Below are 19,286 nucleotides of genomic sequence, written 5' to 3' on the forward strand. Positions count from 1 at the left end.
TCTAATGTGCAGAAAAAAAACAGAAAAGGGAAGAAAAGAAAGGGGTCAACATGTATCCTGGTTCAGATTCTAAACGCCGTGAATTCTACGTCCAATCTCCACCACAACTATGGTGGAATTTTCACTATAATCCACTGATTACAATCACCAATACTATTGAATTACAACCTAATTCAATTAGTATCTACCACTAAGCTTTCTTAACCAAAGCTCTGCTACCCAAAGTGTTGTTCCAACTTGAAAGGGAAATCTAAACAGATTCAAACTCACCAAGTGCTAACCCAACTTGGTAAGCAGAACTAATCCTAGTTCAATAACTCAAATACATAAAATTCAGTGTAGTGGATTTCCTTTTAGTGGTATAGCTCCTCAGACAGCAGCGGTAATGGAGCAGAAGGAAAAAGAAATGCATGCCAAGGAAGAAAGCAAGTCCAAGGACAACAGAGGTGGTGGAATGGTTCCTTAACTTGGTGTGTTAGTGGAGTAGTATGGAAAAGGACTGCATGCCTTCATAGACAGCTCCAACGGATAGTTGGGATAAGGAAACAGAAGAGGTAAATTGGAAAGCAAGCAGAAAACATATAAGAAGCCTCACTTCAACATTTGAAGGCAAGAAAAAGAGAGCAAATTCAAGAGCATCATCTCAACTATTGAGCTGAATTCTTTTTTTATACTCAAACTTCATTTTTGATTTTTTGTTATGGCTATCTTGAGTCATCTTTTGTAGTGAGAAAAAGGCTGAATATGTGAGTGAAAAAGCCATGAGAGAAAAGAAAAAAGGAGCAAGAAAGAGCCACTGAATTTTTGTGTATTTGAGTTGTTGAATTAGGATTAGTTCTGCTTGCCAAGTTGGGTTAGCACTTGGTGAGTTTGAATCTGTTTAGATTTCCTTTTCAAGTTGGAACAGCACTTTGGGTAGCAGAGCTTTAGTTAAAAAAGCTTAGTGGTAGATACTAATTGAATTAGGTTGTAATTCAATAGTAGTGGTGATTGTCATCAAAGTGGAAAAAGACCTTGCAAAAACTGTTAATGGCTATTCAAAAGAGTCATTAAGAAGTAAAGTAGTTAGGTTTTACAGTCATCCAAAAAAAAAAAAGTTCAAGTAAAATAGTCCAATTCACAGAAGAGATGAAATATTCTAGGCATCAGAATTGGAATCATCGGAGACTTCATCATCATCATCATCATCCTCATTGTCCGTGGTTGTAAGGCCAGCCTCGATGTCCTCCACAAAATCCCTCAGAATCCTAATCCTTCCTTTGGATTTCTTGAGCGCATTCTCTTCCATAACTTCATTTCTCTTGCGCTCGGCTCTATAAGTGATTAGGTGGTGGGTGAGATTGACGAACTCTTGAAGCACATTTTTCATTATACTTGTCAGAACTCTGATTTTGGAGGAATTGGATGTGAGAATCAGTGGAGCTTCTGTGCCTTCATCAGTGTTGCGGTGCCTAGGTGCTGTTCTCTTTACTGCACCACCCCCTTTGATGTATGAGTTACATCTTTAGAAATCTCAACCCCAAAATCAACACTATAATATTAAAAAAAAATTTTGAGCAGCATTGCATAAGGTAAAGCTTTTTTAGTACTAACACAAGCATTCATGTGTCTCACTAACAAGTAAGTAAAAGAAATTGGAATTTTGGAGAGAAGGGCGAACAGAACCAGTGTGTCATAAAAGGAGACTCGCTGAAAATAGCCACTTTGAGGCAGAATTATATGATTCACAATCCTGTGCAACTAGACACGGACTGGACCAAGAGACTGATGAGTAGGAATGGTACCTTCTAGGAGAGGAATGTTGACGCACACAGTACTTAGGGCTTCAAAATATGACACATTGAGAGTTTCATCCCACTTACCAGAAGTGAACACATCAAGTCCCTTGTCCTGGTAATCTAGAGCTTTACCTAAGTGGTATTTATCGAGAATGACTGTGCGACCTTTGACAAAGGATGCAATCCTTCCTTTCTTATATGACATGTTTCTATAGAATTGTTTCACTAAGTCGGGATAGATTTTCTCACAGATGGATAGGATGGGAATCCATTCCTGACATGCAAACAAGGGTGTAAAATTCAGACCTTTCCTGCAGAATTTGTCTAGATTTACAAGTTTGGAAGGGGTACGCTTGTAAATATCTTTGTAGAAAAACAGATTGTTCATGAGGGAATTATATCGATGACGATCAAAGGACTCTTTAGGGAAATTAGCATAGAAAGATTTGTAGGCAATAGGATTGAAAAATTTTGGTTCAGAAATAGAACGAATTTGAAATTCAATGACTGTACCACGAGTATGACTAGATTAGTGCCTAAGAAGATACAATAGCCTGAAGTGGATCTCTTATCATCAACATCAGAGGCCCAATCAGCATCTGCAAAACCAAAGATTTGGAGATTAGTAGATGGATGAAAAAGCAGACCTTGCTCAGTTATACCAGCTAGATATCGAAGGATCATTTTTACTGATCTCTAGTGGCTGAGCAAAGGTCTTTGCATAAATTGGCTTACCTTATTTACTGAGAATGCTATCTCAGATCTAGTGAGAGTGCAGTATTACAGAGCCCCTACTATATAACGATAATAAGTAGGATCAGAATAATGTTCAAAACTATGTTTAGAAAGCTTTTCTGAAGTAATCATAGATGTTGGGACTGACTTAGCATCAATCATTCCTGATTTGCATAACACATCTTTTATGTATTTAGTTTGAGATAAATGATATGCATCAGATTTTAGTTTAGTGGCCTCAATTCCTAAAAAAAATTGAAAGTGCTAAGAGATTTTAAAGCAAACATGCCATGTAATTTCTGCATCAATGCAATAATTTCATTTTAATTATTACTACTCACCAGTATATCATCAACATAAACTAAAATAAAAATCATAGAAGAAGAAGTTCTTTTAGTAAACAAGGAAGGGTCTGACCTTATTGTAGTGAAGCTAAACTTGCCTAAAGCTGTAAATAATGTAATGTATCAAGTACGAAGTGTTTGTTTTAATCCATATATAGCTTTATGAAATTTGCAAATAATGGAGAATTTTGGAGGAATCTTTTCTTTGACCAGATGATCTTCAAGATTGTTGAAACCAATGGTGTAAAGAGCAAGTTACTCCCATGTTTTGAAGGAAGATTTATCAAATTTATCAAGGATTGGTTGAGAAAGAAAAATTTTCACATTGGATAAAGTAGTAAAAATTGAAACTATTTCTCCCATGGATCTTAATGAGTTTTGATACCATGAGAAAAAGTAAAAAAAAAAAGATCTGAAGTTCTGTTCCTAATTAATCATAAAACTGTGTATGTGTTTATATTGAATGAATAATCATCAAAAATCTGTTTTCTAAAACAAGCTCAATCAGTATTTATACAAGAGAGAACACTATATTATTAGGCTAGCTTATGTAACTGCATTCTGTTTTACTAACTGACTTGGCGGCTAAATTAAAATCTTGGTCAATCTTAATTATTGACTTGATCTTTTCTCTATCAAACACTTAGTTATTGAATTTTATGATTTTTTTTTGAAATATATAATATCGGGGAGTTTTTGCTCTCAAAATTTTAAAAAATACTATCAAATTTAATAATTAAGTGTTAGATAAAAAAAATTATATAAAAAATTAGCCCAATTAGTTTCGAATCAAAAGGGAAAAAATAAATAAATAACATTAAAAATGCAGGTATAATATGGTTGATTTGGCAAGACATAAATATTGATAATTTTCAAGGAGCTTTTGGATCTTCTGGGTCAATTGCTTACAAAGCTCGCAAGTGGATATTTGATTTTGAATATACAATTCAGAATCGAGTGTGTTGCGTCCAGGAATTAAAACCCCTTTCTTGGTCTCCGCTAGAACTTGGTGTTTGGAAGTTAAATTGTGATGGGAGTGTGAATTTGGAAATGATTATGCAGATTTTGGGTGAGTAATTCACAATAGCTCCAGTCAATGAGTAATGGGATGCTCAAAAAATTCCTTTGGATCTAGTATCATTACGATGGAGTTGTAAAGTATATGAAAAGAATTGGCTTGGACTTGGGAGGCAGGTCTTAAGCTTGTTGTCTGTGAGATGGATTGCACGGCGGCTTTTGAGCTGGTAAGTGATTGGCAAGTTTCGCTCTCGCATTTTGATAAAAAGTGATATAACTGATCTTTGAATTGAAATTGAGAAGGGATTGGGATGTTCGTTTTGAGCTTATTCCAAAAAAAGCTAATATCATGGCAGATCGGTTAGCAAAGATGGGATGTGAAGGTAACGATACTGATGAGATTCATCTTTAATATCAGTCATCAGAAATAATTTATCCTCTTTTACTGTTAAAAATCTGATTTTTTTTACTTTTTGTTTTTGTTTTTCTTTTCTGCTCTTTTGTTTCATTTTTTTTCCTTTTCTTGGTTGCTCACCAAAAAAAAAGATAAATTTTACCTCATCGTCAAGACATCAACCCTCACTGCCATTGCTCAAAGAAAAAATATTCCATAATTCTAATCCTAATAATAAATAAATCTACCACAAAAATATAGGTAAAGAAATTTCTTCTTCTTTCATGTAAGTATATATCTCACTCCAAAAGAATATTGAAGAGAAGATTGTTTTATGCAGAAAACAATCCTCTATATATATTATTGCTCTTTATAGCATATATACAAAAAAAAATTCCTAAAGAATATTAATTGTAAATCGTGTGTGTCTCCATTTTCGACTTCGTTTTATTAATCACCATTAAAAAATATATAAATATTTTAATGAAAGGAAGATGTCACAAATGACGATAAGTTGTAGCTAATAATGAAACAAGGAATGAGACAATTATTTTTATTTATTCAAAATGAAAGGAATGTTTGCTTCAAACCCAGCTGTCTTATGGCAACCACATGTGCTCGATGAACCCTAGAACAATTTCACCCTTTAGCTACCTTTAGCTTCAACCATGCATATCTTTTTCTTAACCATCCATTTATAATAACGTCTCATTGTAAGTAGAGCCACTGTACTTATATATATATATTTCATATTTTATTAACATTTTTTTTAAAATTCATTAAAATATTCTTTAGCTTATTAACATTTAAAGAATCACTACTAAAATTTTTAATGTTAAAAAAGTTAATATAAAATATAATTCTGCATTATAATATAAAAATTTAACTTTGAATTTTTTGAAATTAAAAGTAAATTAAAGATAATGTGAGATAATCTTTTAATTTAATTTGCCATATTATTTTTTCTATTAGCCAATTAAATATTTTTTGTCAACAAAATTTCTCGAGTATCGTTTAAGTAGTCTACTGATAAAAAATTTCAATGACACAATTGCCAAGAAAATTTCATTGTTGCTCGATAAACATTGTTGTACTTATAAAAGGGATAAGAATTTCAGCAACCCAAGCCAATGCAGTGCAGAGATAAACTGATATATTCAATTACATTGAGAGGAAAAAAACAGGGTTTTATTGCAATCGAAGAACAAATTAAGATTGAAGATGATCAAAGGTATTATTGTACGTTGACACGAAAATAAAATTTAGTCATTTCTTAAAATATAATTTTTTTTTTGACGTAATTAAATATATATATATAACTATTTTATATTGATAATATATTAAAATTAAATTTTTATAATAAATACTGTTTTAGTATTAGTATTTTTTTTACAATTAAATATATATATTTTGTTTTATTAATTAAAAAATAATTTAAATATATAATTAATTATTAATAGTTATATTTTTATATAAATATCAAGAGTATTAATATATAGATAATATTTCATTATAAAAATCACTTGCTTGCATAATATTTTTACATTTATTTATATATGTGGGTCATCACATGCCTATCTTGCTGCAGTTTCAAAGACTAAATTTTATTTTCCAAAATAATTCTATATTAGCATTTTTCATGTTTACATAAATCAACCTTTTTAAATAATTTCATTCCAAAACTGTTATTTTTAATAATTAATTCTCTATAATAGCCTTCTAGAGTAATTTTCCAAAATAAATTCGATTTACAGAGAGAATAAAGCAAAGAAAGAAGAGAAGAGAAAAATGAAAAAAAAAAGTGAAATAAAGAAACAATTAGAGACCACCACACCATATAATAAAAAAAAAGAACCACCAAAGCCACCAAGTTTCCATTCTCATCAAGTGATTAGATTATAAATATATAAAATGTTTTTTTATGCATACAAATTTTATAACTTGCGCAGATTGTTAATTAGTACTATATATAATTAACTACCAAAATGAATTAATTATAGCAAATATTAGCAATATCAAATCATCAATCAGCCACCTTTATTTAGTGCGAAAGTTCTTATTGCATCCAAATATATAATTGGGGGTGAAGGAATACGTATCATGTAACATATCTTATCTTATACACAAAAGAATGTGTATATATTAATAGCAAATGCGACGCAATGGACAGTGCTCAATGCAAAATTCGTTCCTGAAAGCTAAAGCTTTTCAATTTTTTTATGGCACTTTACAATTAAGAGAGTTTTTAATTGGTAACCCCGTATCTTGTATCTTGTATCTTATCTTATATTTTGTTCTATATACATTAAACTAAAGTACCATGTTTTGAATAATGGTCATCCACATTTCGACCAAAAAATACTGTAAAGGAGTAAATTATCAAATTAGTTTATGAAACATCATTATTTTTTAAATTAATTATTAAAAAATTATTTTTAATTAAATTCGTCTATTAAAAATTTTAAATTAATTATTTTAGTTATTTTATTATTTTTGTTATTAATAACGTCAAAATTTATTGATATGACATGTTAAGTGATATCACAATACACATCTAATAATTGTAATTGATAATTAATTAATATAATAAATTTATGAAATTAGATCAAATAAATCTCAAATTAAAGAATTTTAATATCTCAATTTTTTTAATTAGTTTTTAATTTAATCTAATTTTATAAATTTATTATGTTAATAGTTAATTAAAATTTTTATGTGTGTTGTAGTATCAAAGCTAGCACTACACAATGCAATCACATGAAATGTTATCATGCATTATAATTTTTTAATCATATGAGGTGTATATTAAAATTAACTATTAAATTAATTTTTAATATAAAATATATATTAAAAATAAATTAAATAATATAAATATATAATAATTTATTAAGTAGTTAATTTTGGATATATATAATATAAAATAATAGTTATTAAAATTGCTACTACTACACTAAAATCCAGACGTCAACATGAAATACACACATTTCTCTTGCTTAATTTTAACTCAAATGTTAGGTTATTGAAAATTTTCTTTCTATATTTTGAATCGATATTAACTAATTAACTCTTACCTTTTAAAAAAGTATGATTCATCTAACATTTTCCCAATTGATTAATCCAGGAAAGTCTTAATTAAAAAGTTAAACCTTAATTTATGAAAAATTTTGAGCGTCATAATATATATAAAAGACTAAAAGTTATGCTTGTTAGTGTTACTTAAGGTAGCATTTGTTTTGAGGTATTGAAATAGAAACTGCGAGACTAAAACTCAATATCATATTTGTTGGTTTATAGACTGATATTAAAATTTTTGTCTCTATCCCCAAAATTTCAGTATTCAGTACTTTTAAAAAGTGGGGACACAGGGACTAAAATTTTTAGAGATGGAGACTGAAATTTTAATAACATTTTACACCTAAAATACCTTCATTTCAATTAATTAATTCTAATTTTACCCTTTGTACAAATTAAATTAGAATTTTATTTTTCTTTCAATTTTTGTCTCCCACTTTACACCAAATAGAATACTGAAATTTATTTTAATTTTTGTCTCTTAGTCTTTGTCTCTCAATCTCAATCTTTCCGTCTCTGTCTCTCCACCAAACGCTACCTAAATAAACCTTTATAAATTAGCAAGCAGTTATATATTTTGTTATATGATAGCTCAACAAGTTAGTTAGTTGATTTCTTTTTCTATTAATCAACTATAGTCACACCTCTCACACTTCACTTGCCACTATAAATTATAATTCTAAAACTCACTGTTCAACTAATCTTCATTTTCTGCAATCAACAACAATATATTCACTCTCATTTACTCTCTCAATTTTCCTTTTTATCTTTCTTTTTTTGTCTCAGGTATCTTACATGGTATCAAAATTTTACGGTTCTGATTCATGAAGGATTCCACACCTTTCGCAAATCAACACTTAACTGTTTAAGCTTCAAAGCTTCAGTCAACAACAATAACAATGGCTTCGATTGCCAACTTTTTAGCAACAATAAAGTTAGATGAAGACAACTTCAAAACATAAAAATCCCAAACACTAGCGTACCTCAAGGCAAACAAGTTGCAGAATCACATCGTAGCAATATCGTCGATTCCAAGAAAATTCGACACTAATCAAGATCAAACAGAAAAAAGAATCTCTCCAAAATTTAAAGAATGGAAACAACGAAATGAATGCCTAGTGGCTGGATACTCTCTGCCATGAATGAAATTTTTGTTAACAAAGTTGTAGAATATGACTATGTGTATTAGATCTGAAATGCTCTAGAAGACTACTTCGCAGCAAGACTCAAATCAAGGATAAAATCGCTAAAAGTGTAGCTGAAGAAAATCAAGAAATATTGATCAACAATTTATGAATATATCGGCAAGATGAACAAGGTAATCAACTCACTTCAGCTCTTAGAGCTCCTCTCTCAAAAGAGGAATATTTTGAATGTGCTTTAAGAGGATTGGATGAAGAGTTCAATGCTTTCATCACCATGGTTAATGAAAGAATGGATCACATGACTGTTAGTGAGTTCGAGTCACAGGTTCGAGCACAAGAGGAAGTGAATGACAGATTTTGAAAAACGAATCTGACCATGGCTCATGCGAATTTAGTGCACAAAGAACCAGATGCAGGTAAAGAAGTTAGTGACTACACAACATCAGACTCCTATGAAAACTACACAAGACTGACAAGAGACTCATACAGAGGCCAAAACAACAAAAGTAGAGGAAGAAGCTTTGTGGAAAAATTGGCCACACTGTTTGACAATGTTACCATAGATTCAACCAGCGTTACCAAAATCCACAACTTTAACATTCCAATCAGGCGCCTCCACCACAATGGTTCTTTTTATCAACATAACAAACCAAACTCAGCCTTACGTCCAATACACTCAGCAACCAAGCAAGCCTAACCAAGCTCTTCAAGCATTGCTAACAGTTCTAGCAAGCAGCAGTGACACATGATGGTATCCTAACTCTGGAGCATCTCGTCACAATATTTTTGACCAAATGAATATGATCAACAGTGTTTGGAGATAATGGAAAAGATATGAGCATTACTAATATTGGAAGTTCTATCATGCATGCATTTATGTTAAATAAATTTTTTAAACTCCATAATTTGTTTCATGCCCCATCAAATTTCAAAGAATTTAGTGAGTGTCTCCAAATTTACACTTGACAATGGAATATTGTTTGAATTCTAGCCTTACTTGTGTGCTATAAAATGTCAGAAATTCAAGAAGATTCTACTATAAGGCAGACTTAAAAATGGATTATATTAGTTTCATCATATCCAGATACAAAGGCCAATCTGAAAAATTGATAAAAGTTCAAGATTTTTCTGTTGAAAAGGAAAAGAAATTTTGTGCTAATATTGTTGATAGTGTGATCGTTGCTGATAGTTTGAGAAAAGAAAAAGAAAAAGAAAAGAGCAAAGAAAAAGAAAAGAATAGCACAACTTAACAAAAGAAAAAGAAGAAGAAATTAGTAGCTGTAATAGTAGTAGTCAAAATAATATAGTTTGGAACAAAACTGAAATTAAAACTGCAATTTTAGCTCAAATAGTGAAAATTTTAGCTTAGTAGAAAAAATAAGTGTACTAGCACCAAGAGAAGTGCAAACAACAATATTCAAATTCACATATCATTCCCAATATAAATAAAGTTGCTGCCAATATTGTCTCTTTTGTTCCTTCTATTATGCTAATATTGCTAGCACTAATGATGTTATTATCACTAACACACTTGAAATCAGCAGCAAACCCTTAGACAATCAAGAGCCAAAATCCAACAATACCAGCACATTTGACCTCTAGCACCATAGACTAGGCCATCCCCACACAAAATTACTAAAAATATTCTCATTAAGAACCAAATCCCTTTTTTCAAAGTCACAGCAGCTCCAACACACACTGTAAACCATGTCTCGCCAACAAAATCCATCAACTCATCCCTTTCTCACGGTCAGAAACCAAATACAACACACCCTTAGAACTTGTGTATTCTGATCTTTGGGGGCTTGCACCAACCATAAGTAGGTCATGCTTCAGATATTATGTTTGCTTTATTGATACCTTCAGCAAATACACCTTCATCTACCTCCTCCAAACCAAATCACAAGCTTTCACAACTTTCTGTCACTTCAAAACTATGATAGAGTCCAGAACAAACCACGAAATCAAATCACTACAAACAGATAACGGTGAAGAGTACCTGTCCAAAGCGTTCACTCAATATCTTAGAGAATAAGGAATCCAGCATAGACTTATCTGTCTCCAAATACACCAGCAAAATGGTTGTGTAGAAAAGAAACACAAGCACTTAACAGAGACCTCACTAACACTACTGTCCTAAGCAACCCTTCCTATCTCTTTCTGGGATGAAGCCATATTGACCTTCACATACCTCATAAATTGACTGTCCACCCAAGTTCTTATTCTCAAGACACCACTAGAAACTCTCTTCCACACCTGATTACAGTTCCTTAAAGCCTTCTGACTACACCTACTACCCTTAGCTAAAACCATACAACAGACATAAGTTTGATCACAAGTCCATCAAATACATTTTTATTTGTTATAGCTTTGACCACAGAGGCTACAAGTGTCTGTCTCCATCAAGCAGGGTGTATATCACCTGACATATGCTATTTTGTGAACATAAATCCCCATTTCCATCCTTTTAATTTTTAGTGAACATCACACCACACCTAATCTTGAAAAAATAAGAAACCACACCACCCTCTACCTATAGGTATTCATGATACTCCTTCTAATTTTACCAATTCCATATCTAATTCATTGCCAACAACATCTGTTCATGTAACTAATACTGAGTCTATTGATAATTCTGCTAATGTACTTGTTGAAAATGAAGAATTTTTTGAAACTGTACCTTTACAAGTTGTCATTGGACTAAACACTCAGCATGATCAACTCAATCATGCCTCCCTTCCTGCTCAAAATACTCATGCTACACAAACTTGAAGCAAGAGTGAAATTTTTAAACCCAAAGTGTTTGATGCCACTTTAGTCACTGAAGAAGACACCAGCCATAGCCTTCCACACTCAATTATTCGAGCACTTGAAACTCCACACTGGAGGGAGGCAATGAATGAAGAATACTCAGCCTTCATAAATAACCAAACGTGGAAGTTAGTTGATCCACCTACTCATTCAGAGCCAATAGGCTACAGATGGTTTTTTAGAGTAAAAAAGAACACTGTCAGAACCATTTAAAAATATAAAGTGAGGCTCGTGGCAAAAGGTTTCCACCAGAAGCAAGGAGCTAGTTACGATCAGATTTTTAGCCCTGTAGTTAGACCTACAACAATTCGAATCATGCTCAGTGTGGCCCTTGCAAGAGGATGAAAAATTCACCAATTTGATTTCAACAACGCATTTTTAAATGAGAATCTCTTTGAAAATGTCTACATGCAGCAGCTAGAGAGATTTGTGTCATTCAACCCTCAACAAGTGTGCAAGTTTCAAAGATCACTCTATGGACTCAAGCAAGTCCCTCGTGCTTGGTTCACAAAAATGAGCTCTACCCTTCAACTTTGGTTTTTCTAGCATCAAATCCGATGTATCTCTCTTCACCTGGTTCACTTACACCTCATCCATCTATATCCTAGTGTATGTAGATGACACACTAGTCACCGACAATTCAGAAGCAAAAATCAAGAGTCTCATGGCCCAGCTAAATGACACATTTTCACTAAAAGAACTTGGTGGGATAAATTATTTTCTTAGCATTGAAGTAGCAAGGAGCTTGAATGGCATAGTAACTTTTAAACAAACAAAATATATTAAGGATCTGCTGAAGAAAGCTGAGATGAGTAACGCAAAGTCAGTCCCCACTCCCATACCTCCTATCTCAAACACTCTACCTCAGGTGATGAAGCCTTCTCCAAGTCTACATTGTACATATCTATTGTTGGTGGCTTGCAATATGCCACTATTACCCGACCAGAAATCCCTTTCTCAGTCAATAAGGTAGCACAATTTCTTCACAACCACCTCAATTCTCACTGGAAAGCTGTAAAACGGATCCTCTGGTATCTGGCAGGCACAACACATCATAGATTAAGGTTCAACAAGTTCACAAACTTCATAATTTATGACTTCTGTGACTCAGACTGGGCTAATGAGATTGATGACAGAAAGTCAACCAATGGATATGGGATCTATCTTGGCCCGAATCTGGTGTCTTGGACAAGTCGTAAACAGGCTACAGTATCTAGGAGCAGCACTGAAACAGAATTTTGAGGTATCTCTGATGCAATAATTGAAATTGTTTGGCTTCAGAATCTATTGATAGAACAAAACTAATTTTATACAACAAATCAAAACATTTCGCCCTTGATCAGTCATTTGTTAGAGATTATGTAACCAAAAAAAAATTTATGTTCAACACATTCCAACCCAGAATTAATTAGTACTGGTAGATATATACACTGACAAAACCTCTCTCAGTTTCATCTTTCCTAATTTCAGAAATCTACTTAAAGTCTTCAAAGCAAAACCTTAAATGACCGTTGGTTTGAGAGGACATGATGTTAGTGTTAGTTACGTAAACCTTCCTAAATTAACAAGTGGTTATTTTATTATGACATCTTAACAATTTAATTAGCTAGTTACTCTCTCTAACCAATTATATCACACCTTAGCTTTCACACCTCACTTGCCACTATAAATTGTAATCCTGAAACTCACTATATAAATAATCTTCATTTTTTGTAATCAACAATAAAACACTCACTCTCAGTTTCTCTCTTAATTCTACTCTATTTTTTTTCTATTTTGCCTCTAGTACATTACATGCTAATACTTGAAATTTTTCCCCCTTCATATGTAGTATATATTTATCTTCTGAATGTTTACAATATTTTACTTATTAAATTGGAAGTATATAATACGAATTCAAGTAATTAGGGGTGAGTATGGGTCGGGTTGGTTCGGATTCAAAGTGAAATTAAAATTGAACCAATTAAAATATAATTAATTTAGTTTGATTTGAATTTATATTTTTTTGTGTATGTATCCAAACTAAATTCAATGGATTAAAAACGGATTGGCTCGGTTTAGGTAATTAGATACCCAATAAAATAGAAACTCATACAAAAATGAAATTTTTATCTTAAAAATTCAATAAGTATAATAAACATATAATATCAATTGAAATAGTCTAAACATATTAAACACTAAATATTTTATAAAAATCTTCAATATTAATTTTTAGGATATTTATTATTAGCAAAACTCTATATATTATTATTTCATAAAAGAAGTCATGTATTTTATCAGATCTTGACTTTCATTAATTAATACAAGTATGAGGAAGCTCTGCCTCTGCTAGAATTTCTGGGTTTGTGGGTTTGTTTACTCCATAGGTAAGAGACGGAGAGTGTGAGAGGGCACCGCTAGTATTGCTGTATTAGGGTTACAAGTCGAAAAACTCATTAAGAATATGTATATATTTTTTTTATTTTTATTTAATTAATATATGAATGGGTCTATGAGTTGGTTTGGGTTCCATACCTCCAGAACTGTCATCCGAATCAATTACTAGAAATAGTTATTGGTTTAGTTTGAATTGGACCCGACCTGTTGATTTCAGAATTAATTTAATTAATTTGATTCAGATTTGAATGAGTAATCGAATACTCGCTACCATTCTCAGCCCTACAAGTAATTAATTAACCGACCTAAATATATTAGTATTGAAAATTGTGCTGGATAATAAAAATGAAAATGTACGCAAGTCTATGTGAATGCACCATGCTGAGCAGCACGAAATATATCAGGACACTACCGAAGCTATAAACATATACAATAATGATAGTCATATGCTATATGTTACTCTTTACTTTTCTTTTATTTTTTTTTGTTGTCATTGTTATTTTTTAGTTATTCTTAATTAATTCATTTACTATTTAGATACAAAAATATTTAATACATCTAAATATAATTTATATATAATACATTAACAAAATACTAGAGAACCAACCGAATTTATAATTTTTATCCGTAATTAATTATCAATATTTAAAAATATATTATTAAATTATTAGATAAATACGAACCAAAAACAACAAGTTCTGTTAGTCTTCTAGTTTTTCTCATACATTAATTCAATAATTAATATAACAAAAAATGATGACAATATATATATATATATATATATATATATATATATATATATATATATATATATATATATAATGGATGTGATAAGAGTAAAAATAAGAGATTGGTAGAATCAGTTTGTTGAAGTAGTTTGCTGTTATAGCAGTTATAACTGCTTTTCTTATAGCAGTGTAGTGCCTATATAAGAGTGTGATGTAACACAATATTTTCATTTCATTTTCTCTGCTGAAAATCAAGAATCATTTTCATCGATCTTGTGTTCACTGATGGAAGAAACTAAGTAATTACCAGCCACAAACTAAAAGCAACAAAATTGCAAAAAGTAAACAATATTATTAAAGTAGTTGATGGGGGTTGTTATATATATTATTCCTTTTGCATAACACACTAACTGAAAGAAGAATATACACGAAAAACGTAACCTTAATTAATCGATCACACAAAAAGAGCTACCTAGAATGATTAGTTGATTTGATTTAATGACGAGGCAAAACGTGAGAGATAGATACGCATATATGCAACATTAGAGGGCATTATTCAGGGGAAGCTAAGCTAAGTGTCACGTGAATTATGTATCAATTAACGAAAGATTAATTAGACCGACGACACCTTCCCTATGTTTAAGTAACGTAAAAAATGCTCCAAATAAATATCATCATTGAAATCGTGACTGTTACTACTTGTGTCACGTTTTTCACCAATTTGAGTGCTTTCTTGCCTTGTTATTAGCAAATTAATTAAATGCATTACGTTTTGCTTAATATATACTATGAGGCGGCACACGTGGACATTTCCTAAGGTGGCAATATTATGCAAATTAAATGGTTCTCTTTTTCTGCGACGCCACCTACTAAAATGATCATATCTATCAACCCCCTCATGAAACATGTATGATATGCAATGCTCATCTTACATCATTAATCATTATTAATAATATCGGTTCCACTACGTTACCAACAGTATATCTGCCAACTTCTGCCAACTTTTATTTATAATTGTGTTTTATGGAAGTGTATTCGTGGATGTGTCTAATAAAAATGTCTTTTTTATAGCTGTGTTTAATAGAAGTATCTTTATAGATATATTTTCTAGATGTGTCTCTTTATATATGTATTTAAAATATATTAATTATTAGACACATCTACGAACACACTTCCATGAAGCACAATTATAAATAAGAGTTGGCAGAAATTGGCAGGTAATATGTTGGTACCCTATACTTTTCCTAATAATATATATTTTAATAATAACAAATTTTTTATTATTGTTATTATTATTATTCTCTCTATTTTCTTTGGGTATATATAGGGCATGGTTTGCTCAATAATTCTCACCAGCTTTAATTAGTAGTGGCTAGTGCTACATATTTACATTAGTTGAGGGGTTGAGTAGTAGGAATTGAAGTTAGCTACTAATAATAAGTACTAACCAAACTACTCATTCAGGTTTTCTTATTAGCAATTATTGTAGCAACCCCTCACCTTGTTTATAAAATTTTCTCAAAGAGAGAGATAAGAGCATGGCTTCTTCTGTGTCCACCCACGATAATTTGGCTCTTATTTTTGGCATACTAGGTATATATATTTACCCCCTTTTTATTGGCTATAAAGCTAATTAAGCAAATTAAAGGAATTAACATTTCCTCCTTTGTTATTTTCATGATGCTAGGTAACGTAATTTCCTTCATGGTGTTTTTGGCACCCCTGTAAGTATATATACCTATCTATTATCTTCTTCTACATATCAATAAATTCGACATCTCTTTTAAACATATATACAAACGATAATGATTTTGCCTCTCATAATTAATGACACTTATTTTTTGTGTGATTTTTAAATTATTTTTTATTTTTTGTTATTTTACTTTTCATTAAATTATCTTTATTAAAAGTATTTTGAGACCATCAAATCTTGCAGCCATCAACATTCAAGAATTTTGGTTAGAATTTAGCAAACACAAATACTAAATTGTCTTTAATAAATTAATTTTATTAATTTATATGTATAAATTTTAATAAATATGTGTAAACCATTATTAATATAATGTAAGTGTAAACTATAAATTATTACTAATCAAATGCTGATACAAAATATATGTATGCAAATTATTGTTAACTAAACATTAAACGTTGGTCGAAAATATAATATTTATTGATAATATAACATTATTAATTTGAAAATAACATACAATAAATTAGTAATGTTATTAATTAAAAAGTGGCAAAATTATATAGGATTTTGTTAGGTAGACAATGACTTTTGTAAACAATATGAATAATAGACTCTAAAATTGATCTAATAAAGTAAAAACACACTATATATCTAAATTACTCATCTAAATATTAATATTAGGATAACCATCCGCACATTTAATAAATTGAACATCCGATATATCTATTATTCGCATTATTTAGTATTTTCATTGACTATCTATACTTTTCCAATTACATATACACATACATTGTTATTATTAACGAAAAATAATTTTTTTTTTCTCCGGAAAATTTCAGGCCAACATTTTACAGAATATTCAAAAAGAAATCGACCGAAGAGTTCCAATCACTGCCTTACCTTGTGGCATTATTCAGCTGTGTTTTATGGCTATACTATGCCTCACTTAAAAAGGATGTTATTCTTCTCATCACCATTAACTCATTTGGATGTGGCATAGAGATTATTTACATTTTAACGTACATAATCTATGCAAATAAGGATGCTAGGGTAATATATATTCATACATAGTTGCTAATAATAATTGATCAATTATGAAAAGAGCACCAATTAATTAAGTTGATTACTGATTGCAGTGGTTGACCATAAAACTATTTATGGCAATGAATGTGGGCTTGTTTGCATTGATATTTTGTGTTACCAACTTTGCACTACACGGTTCCCTTCGTGTCAAAGTCCTTGGATGGATATGTGTATCTATTTCAGTGTCTGTATTTGCAGCACCCCTAAGCATTATGGTGAGTCCAAATTATTCCTTTGTTTAATTAACTAATTACTTCGTTTTCTATATTAATATATATAATTAAATTCCTTGCTATATATGCAGGCACAAGTTATTCGTACAAAGAGTGTGGAGTTTATGCCCTTCAATCTCTCATTGTTCCTCACACTTAGTGCTATTATGTGGTTTGGTTATGGCGCATTTATTAAGGACATATGCATTGCTGTAAGTATCTATTAACATCCTCTTATTACAATAAAATTATTTGGATTATGTTACGTATACACCAAAATCAGTTACTAAAATCAGCCACTAGGATGTTAGAATATAAATACACGTTGAAAATAAATTAAAGATCACATATATATTTATACATAAATACTTTGATAGTTGATTTTAATAGTTATTTTTGGTGTACGAATAGTATTTTTGATTTAAATATTAATAATGATTGCTATTAATCAATTATAGAGGAGTGCTAGAAGGCAAGTAATTTTGTCATTTGTAACTATCAATTAGTCATTATTAATATTTTTAATAATATGAGATTATATTTAATGGTGTAAAATTATTCACTTTTTTTTTACTGATTAAGTATTTGTCAAATTTTAATAAAAATACTAGCTTGTAAACTTTCTCTTAATTATATATTTAAATTATTTTTTTAATTATAACTATAATGACTATACAATTATACAATTTTAGCAATATTTAAAATTAAGATCATATTCTTTTTTATATTTTGGTATTATTTTTACTTTTATTTTTTAAATTAAATGACACTGTTAATAAACAATATTATTTTAATTTTAACAATAGTTTTTAAGCATTATTAAAGTTATATAATCATCATACTCTTCATGATAAGAAGCATCGTTGCGTGTATTATATATATAAGAATTCCTAGATTTATATAGGGTTGATTTATTTTATTCATTATTATTATGAACCCGCCAACTTATACACATATATTAACATAATATATTAATTATTAAAGTCTTTTTGACCAAAAAATGACAACATAGTGCGTGGATTAATTACATATTCTTACAATAAGAATTTAAGATATTTCTTATTATTTTTTTTCCATATAATGATGATTTGAGTGCATGTATTAGATAAATAAATAAATGTTTCAATAATGAATAATGCTAGCTTGATTATAATAATAATATTGGTTAATTAATGTATGTAATTTGTGCAGATACCAAATGTGGTGGGTTTTGCTCTGGGAGTAGTACAGATGGTGTTATATGGAATTTACAGGAATAATAATAATGGTGGTAACAATAAGGGATATTCTAAGAAGGAGCATAAAACATTAGATTTGGTCACAAACGTTGTTATAGAATTGAGCCCAAAGGGGACTAATGAGATTATAGTTCCAATTCCATCACCAATTACAAAGGATCATAGAGTGATGACAAAGAATAACAATAATAATCATGATGATGATGATGATGATGAGAAAAATGTGCGTGACATCGAAACCATAGTGTGATGATCGATGAAAGTAGATGTGCTGAGTGATTATTGTTTTCATGGAGCAAGTGTCGAAGGCCATGGGTTTATTTATATATATGCTTGCTTAATGCTTATATACTAATTCCTAAGGCCAGTGATGATTTCTTAGCTGTTTATCATCCTTGCTTGTATGCGACTTTCTTACTATAATTTAATAATAATTAGATTTTCAATTTCTCTCATCTTATCTTGTTATAGTTTTAGGCTTTTTTACCTAAATCAAATACATAAAATCATAAATAAATTAGGTTGATCTAATAGTTACTTCACTACTCCGCTTAAACAAATGTCGGGACTCGGGAGTTATGATACCCTATCATGATTTACTCAAAAATTTAATATTTTTCATTAACATATAATCCTAACCCTCGTAGCGATGAGCTTTTAAAA

General features: G+C 30.5%; 1 protein-coding gene across 1 annotated transcript; it reads left to right on the top strand.

Moving 5' to 3' along the window:
• The first annotated feature begins 15,741 nt into the window (after positions 1–15,741).
• LOC112792298 (bidirectional sugar transporter N3) lies at positions 15,742–19,078 on the top strand. The gene is made up of 6 exons (XM_025835477.3): positions 15,742–15,993; positions 16,088–16,124; positions 16,930–17,140; positions 17,227–17,388; positions 17,478–17,597; positions 18,577–19,078. The coding sequence occupies exons 1-6, from the start codon at positions 15,939–15,941 to the stop codon at positions 18,871–18,873; spliced, it is 882 nt and encodes a 293-aa protein (XP_025691262.1). The 5' UTR covers positions 15,742–15,938; the 3' UTR covers positions 18,874–19,078.
• The last annotated feature ends 208 nt before the right edge of the window (positions 19,079–19,286 follow it).

This window comes from Arachis hypogaea, chromosome 13 (assembly GCF_003086295.3).
Source record: "Arachis hypogaea cultivar Tifrunner chromosome 13, arahy.Tifrunner.gnm2.J5K5, whole genome shotgun sequence".
NCBI classification, from domain to species: domain Eukaryota; kingdom Viridiplantae; phylum Streptophyta; class Magnoliopsida; order Fabales; family Fabaceae; genus Arachis; species Arachis hypogaea.

Bases quoted from the DNA above. Each gene is read 5' to 3' on its own strand.
- LOC112792298 (XM_025835477.3), top strand. From the start codon at position 15,939: ATGGCTTCTTCTGTGTCCACCCACGATAATTTGGCTCTTATTTTTGGC. The intron at 15,994-16,087 runs GTATATATATTT...TCATGATGCTAG, and splicing joins TCTTATTTTTGGCATACTAG to GTAACGTAATTTCCTTCATG. The intron at 17,141-17,226 runs GTAATATATATT...TACTGATTGCAG, and splicing joins ATGCAAATAAGGATGCTAGG to TGGTTGACCATAAAACTATT.